This window comes from Hippocampus comes, unplaced genomic scaffold (assembly GCF_001891065.2).
Source record: "Hippocampus comes isolate QL1 unplaced genomic scaffold, H_comes_QL1_v1.1 scaffold468, whole genome shotgun sequence".
In the NCBI taxonomy this organism is placed as follows: Eukaryota; Metazoa; Chordata; class Actinopteri; order Syngnathiformes; family Syngnathidae; genus Hippocampus; species Hippocampus comes.
In genome coordinates this window covers 181542-188476 of record NW_017805226.1, presented here as the reverse complement: position 1 = coordinate 188476, position 6935 = coordinate 181542, and the positions used below count along the sequence as shown (strand labels likewise).

The window sequence follows — 6935 nt, the reverse complement described above, 5'->3', positions numbered from 1 at the left end:
ACACACACACACACACACACACACACACGGTTGGATAGCTCAGTTGGTAAGGCACCGGTTCGGGAGACGGGGGTTCGAATCCCGCTTGGAGCAAAAATGAGCACATAACATTATCCAGTGTGGGTCCTTGGGCAAGACCCTTCACGCTAATGCCTACCTCATACAATGATGAGAGACAATAAAACGAATGACATGCCGGCTCAGACGTCGCCCGGCCAAACAAAGTCTGCGTCAGGTGCTGGGGAACCAGAGCACCTTGATGAAAAATGGGCTACTGGAACAAAGCGGAGATAGGCGAGATGTGATAACATGGTTCTGTTGGAATGCTACTACTCAAGCAACCCTAGTCAGAGGGGTTACATGCAGAGAATGTGGGCTAAATGGTTACTTTGAAACCCACAGTCACGGTTGACCACGAAACAGCTAGTTGCTCAGTGTTCCAACATCCACAAACGGCAATTGCTGTTTCAGATTTATTCCAGAACAGTAGAAAGTTGTATCATCAGCAAATAGGACACATTTCAATTGTTTTGAGACCTTGCAGATATCATTTATATATAAGATGAATAGTTTTGGACCAAGCACTGACCCCTGAGGAACTCCATGAGTGATTTTCAGTTGATTCGTTTTTTTATTGTTGAGCTGCACGTACTGATATCTGTTTTCTAAATAACTTTTTATCCATTTATAAGCTACACCTCTAATGCCATATCGTTCTAGTTTTTTTAATAATATACTGTGATCTATTGTGTCAAAAGCTTTTTTTAGATCTAGGAAGACCCCAACAGTAAATTCTTTGTTATCTATATTAGTGGCTATTTCTTCCACAAACTCCATAACTGCCATTGAGGTGGTCCGTTTTTCCCTGAAGCCATATTGATTCTCACTTAACAGCGCATGTTTTTGTATAAAGCTATCAAGTCTGCGAGAAAATAGTTTTTCTAATATTTTTGAAAATTGTGGTAGTAATGATATTGGTCTATAATTTGTAAACAGATGTCTTTCTCCACTTTTATAAATTGGAATAACTTTAGCAATTTTCATTTTTGATGGAAAGATACCAGCTTTGAATGACAGGTTGCATATGTGCGTGAAAGGTCGCACTACATATTCTATAATCTGCTTTATTCTTGATTCAGTTTTCTTTTTTAAAAATGTATTCATAACTTTCTAACTGGCCGGGTGTGTTGTTCTGCTTCCACTGCAGCTTGTCAACAACAGCTTTATTGTTACTGTCCTTCCACTCAGTGGTGGGAATCTGTATTGTAGCTAAACATCTCAGGAAAGAGTTATTAACTGTCGTCAGTTAGGTGTCTAACTTATGAAGCCCCAATGGTCCAAATGTAAAACTGAAAGCTTTTTGTGGCACTCGGCATATACTTAATTGTGAATCACTGCAAAACTCACCATTAAGCTACATTTACACTGTGTTACTGGTGCCCACGGCATCCCCATTTAAGGCCACTGTGGACAAGAACGTAATGGTTGTGAGACAATATGGGAGACAGGATGGGCCAAAGTGCCAGACCTTGATTGAACTGGATGCCTGGCAAGATTTTTAAACTGCAAAAAAAGGTTGTCATGCAGACACGGTCCGGATAAGAAAACTAGCTGGCCAGGATGAACACAACCAAACCTAATGGAATGAATAGGGTATGTAATAGCATTTGTGTTCTCAGAGTGTGAGAGAGAAAGAACAAGCTTACTGTGCAGAAACTTTGAGCTAGAGCCAAACTAACTTGCAGTTGTACAGGAAAATTTGGTCCAAAAGTACATTGTAGTAACCCCAGTGATAGGGGACACCTACAGAGAACGTGGGATCCATGAATTCTTTGGAACCCCTCAGCCACATTGAACAAGAAACAATGGGCTCAGTGTTCAAACATCAGTAAGAGGGAGTTGCTATCACAAATGAACACAGATGAGGTACAGTGTAGCTCATCTGCGGTACATAAGGTCATTCAGGGGGTGGTTTCACCATCAACCCCTAACATCAATAGTGGGATCCAAACCCCACAGACAGAACAGTTCGACAAAAGATTGATTAAATTGAGGGAAAGACCATGAAGTCTGGTGAGAACTCCGCTATCTCTTGCCGACCAAGGCTCAAGAAAAAAAGTACCATCAGAATCACTCCTGAATGATGTCAACATAGCACTGGTCAGTATCCATACTGAGAACATCACCAAGAGCAATCAGCTGAGCTATGCAGTGGTATCAGTTATCCAAGAGATGCTTGGCTATGAGATGAAACAACCAGGAGTATGGGCAACCTCCATGGAAGAGAAAGCATGAGCAAAACTAAGGGTGAACAGGACAGTTTGCCTCCGAACAGAGCAAAGCAAAGGTGTGAACCTGAAGAAATAACTGCCAAAGAAATACAGAAAGATCAGACACTTGAAGCTGTCAAGCAAAGAATCACAGCTGTAGCTATCCGACTGATAAAGTACAGGAGAGAGGTGGAGTTAAGAAAAAACATGTTCTCTAACAACTCAGCAAATGTCTCCACACAGCAGCAAGATAGCAAGACCAAAACAGACCCACCCAAAGCTGATACAGAGCAATACTGTAATATTGTCTTGGCAAAACAAGCATCATATAATGCCAAAACCAATTGGCTGATAGATTGACAGGCAGGGCACAGAACCAGTTGTTATTCCAGTGGCTAATGTCCAAGCAGGAGTGTCAAGGATGAAAAGCTGGACAGCACCAAGTCCAACATGATTCATGTCTACTGGCTGAAGAAGCCTGGCAGCACAAATAAACCAGCTGCTAACATCAGGAACCATGACTAACCCAGGCTGAACCAAAATGCGTCTTGAAGCACCCAGGACTCAGCCCTCCCTTCCCCGCACTGCCTTCCTGTGAGAAAACTTAAATGAAGAGGAATAAATGGGCAAAATACCATAAGGCACTTTGTTTTGGGTAAATGGGAATGCCAAGGCTGCCAAGAACATATTGTAGCCTTACCATGGGAACATGTCATCATACTTACTGCACTGTGACATTGTGTAATACTCCAAGTCTGTGTGTGTGTGTGTGTGTGTGTGTGCGTGTGTGTGTGTGTGTGTGTGTGTGGGTGTGTGTGTATGAGTGTGTGTGTGTGTGTGTGTGTGTGTGTGCAGGTATTACAGTGACATTCACAGTGCTGCTTCTGGCTGTTACCAGGAGATGAACTCCACTCTGACTGAACTGTCTGGGGTGAGTGAAACTAAAGAAGCAGAACATTTCAACTAGGTTGGCTCAGTATGTACAGTATATGGAGCAGATGTGTCTTTATCACCTCCAAACAACTTGGCTACTCGCTACAGACAACTGATGGCCAACATTATGCTGAATTTACTCTGTGTGCTTCAAGTGATTTTACAATGCTTAGTTTCCAGTCGCCATGTTTTAAGGGGACGCACGCAAAAGCAAAAAACTAAGTCAGTGTTCTTGGTCATCAATATAATGTCTAGTTTTGTGAAAAAGCATCTGACTATTACATTGACATATTGAAACCAGTTGTTCAAAGTTGTTCTGAAATTAAATGAAAAAGTTGGTTGGAGGGAAAGACTCATATTAACTTCCAACATTAGACTGAAGCCAGTTTATTCCGCAAAGTAAGCGAGCACAACATCTTAACATATATAATTACTTAATTCTATAAAAAAGTGCAACATACTGGGATGGACTTTCATGCTGTCAAGAGCCTTGAGTCTTATTTTTACTTTGTGTCTGGATGCGTGAATGATGTTGGCTGCATTCAGCACAACAATCTTTGCCTCATGACAGCAAAGGCACTGTGTGTTACTTTGTGACATTGTCGATCGCCACTTCCTCAAATCGTTTGTGTTCAGATAAACTCATCTTGCTTCACATCAAAGCCTTTCAAGCAAGCAAAGCTTGCTAGCTGCTAACAAAGAGACATGCTTATTTGCAACACATTGTTCAGCAGACATCGAGTCTGCGTGTAAAGTGTTGTGATTAACGTCTGAAAGGGTGTGCAGGACAAACGAAAAATGTCCTATGATATTCCATCAATGTATAAAACTTCAACATAACAGATTAATGTTGAACGGCAATGGTAACTAAAATGTGTATGGAGAGCCAAATATGTGATCGTCACGTCTGCCTCAAATTTATAATCAAAGGTTAATCTTATGACGCACATGAAAAAGAAAAAAGTACAGTCAAACCTCGGTTTTTGAACGTCTCGGTTGTCGACCAATTCGGTTTTCCACCAAAAATTTCAAGTTTTTTATGCCTCGGATGACGAACAAATTTCGGTTCTTGAACAAACTGAGCGCACTTGAATGCACAACTTGACTCCTCTCGCTTTCCTTACACGAGGAAATGACGCTTCCTCTGGTAGACGAGGAAGTGACGCTTCCTCATGTCGCTTTCCATTGTGAGCAGACGTGTTCAATAAACATTTTTTTTAAAAAGAGCGTGGTTTCGGTTTTCGAACAATTTCGGTTTTCGAACAGCCTTCTGGAACGGATTATGGACGAAAACCGAGGTTTGACTGTACCTGATATAAGGTAATCAGATCGTAACCTTGTATGTTTTGATGGTGTAAATTGATCACGTTGAAGATTTGATAGCCATCATGATCATTGTCTTTCACGCAACTTTTATTTCCCCTAGTTCAGAATCACTGACGCTATCAAAAAGTAAGATTTCATATCTAAAGTTGATGGATTAGAGCAGGGGTCCCCAACCTTTTTTGCCCCACGGACCGGTTTATGTCAGACAATATTTTCAGGGACCGGCATTTAAGGTGTGGGGGAAATAATACAACAAAATAATATGGTATGAGCTGCATGAAAACTGTGGTGTATTCGAAATATAATAATAAACACAAGGAGCGTCTAATCTGGCCGCAACACTCTGATCGCTATGGTAATGTTTAATGCCTACAAAATACGATACAATGCAAATTAAAAGTGCATGAAAATGACGACTCACCACAGCCCCGAGCTTGATTTTCTGCAACCAGACGGTCCCATCTCGGGGTAATAGGAGACAATGACATCTCAAGTGTGTGTTTTATGTCAAGTCTACTTCGTAATTTTGTTTTAGTCGCCGTTGCTGCAGAAAAGCCCCGCCTCACACAGGTACCATGTCGGAAATAGCAACAGAGCTACTGTGGCGATCTCAGAATGTTCAACCATAACTTTAATCCAGTTGTCTCGAACGTACTTTTAAGGCCGTCGTCATTTGCGATCTCCAGCAGTTTTTTTACTCATTTTGCGAGCTCTGGCGTTTTGTTTTTAAGCGTAAATGGTCACGTGACGGAGAAGCGTGGCTTGACATGTGTCAAGCGTGACACAGACGGATGTAACGGAGAATCCGGTAATTTTTCAAAATAAAACATCTTTCGTATTCCGAAATAAATAAAACGGAATTAAGGCAAGTTCTTTCTCTGCGGCCTGGCACCAAATACCCTGCGGACCGGTACCGGTCCGCGGACCGGCGGTTGGGGACCTCTGGATTAGAGGAGCTGTAAACAGCTCACATGTTCACCATTGTTATGAACACCGAACGCACATCGCGATTATTTTGCCTCTCGACTTCAATCTCACTCGACCGCCTGCCTCAGACACGGAAGCCTTTGCACACCGCGTACAAATGTGACGTCACATGGTAAATTATGGATTCTCAGTATTTGCTTCTAGTGGTTGAATAACTTCAGATATTTTCTAGTTGTTCGTGCAGTTGCTTTGCTTTCTGGCTTTTGCGCCTCAACTGCATTTTATCCAAGTTGTTGTTAGTAATCCCCTGGAGTCCGTTCATGCTTTTGAAGACTGGTTTAAATCATTAACAAACAAACAGACAATAAACATACAGTAAGACACAGTAAGAACCGTTTGCCAAAGCTCAACACTGCCTGACTACGCCTTTTATCCCCACAATGCCCAAGATAAAAGCCCATCGCTGGACACAATCTGCAATTATAAAACAAAATTACAACAATGACAAAACTGACATAAAGAGTGACATAGGTCTTATCTCTCAACCCATACATAATCTGGCCCCCGATTGTTCTCTAAACTTTGAAATAATTACAACAACAACCCCAACAGAACCTGCGGTCAAGTCTATTGAAACCAAGTACTACATTCTAGTGAGCCATTCACACTGAATCCAAAAGAAGACAGATCTTAGTGATGGGCCGGTGTAGTTTGGTCGTCTTTGGTTTTTATGCGAAACCGACAAACAAACTCACACTCATCTGGCGTAGTATCGATGACCTTGCCAATGACTCAAGAAATTCTTGGTACAGTGTCGTCCACAGTCACAGTGGTGCCCCCTGGCACAATGTTTCCTGGCACTCAAGACCACTTTTGTCCTAGTTGGAGTTAAGACTCTCTCACCCACCGCTTCCAAAAGCGGTAGAGATGACCAAGTCTTCAGCAGTAGCAAGTGATTTGGGGTGAGTGCATCTAAATCATTGTGGTCATGGATGACCATTAATTATGGATTAAATGCTCCCATACCCATCCACGGTGAGAAGCAGGTAGTGTTGAACACCCACTTAAAACCTCGTTGCTGCACAGTACTCTGAATTTTGGCCATGTTCCATTCCTGTATAGCTCTCGCGAGTTCCCGTGCTGCACCAACAAAGTTTGTTCTGTTGTCTGAATGTAGCTCTTCATACTGGCCCCTGCTTGCGATTCATTGACGCAAGGCATTGATAAATGAGTCTTCCAATGAGGTTCCACGTCCATATGAACAGCTCAATTGTTGAAGATGATGCCATACCTTTTGACTGTTCCTCTCCCATTCTTGACTTGAAGGGATCGAAGCAGTCAACCCCTGTTCTGCTGAAGAGTGGTTCTAAAGAGATTTTCGTCTTTTTATAAACGCACTTTCTAAATCCCAGTGGAACGAAAAAAGATGCCGTGGACAAGACAGTTATTGTTGTAAAAAAAAATGTGTGTATTTATATA

The 6935-nt window shown here is 42.0% G+C and overlaps 1 protein-coding gene across 3 annotated transcripts in view; it reads left to right on the top strand.

Annotated features, from left to right (window-relative positions):
* plxnb3 (plexin B3) overlaps positions 1-6935 on the top strand; it is a 102162-nt gene that overhangs the window by 90273 nt on the left and 4954 nt on the right. For all 3 annotated transcript variants that reach the window (XM_019869386.1, XM_019869387.1, XM_019869385.1), the window contains one exon: positions 3126-3201. In XM_019869386.1, coding sequence (XP_019724945.1) covers positions 3126-3201 — 76 coding nt within the window. The remainder of the gene's footprint in view (positions 1-3125; positions 3202-6935) is intronic.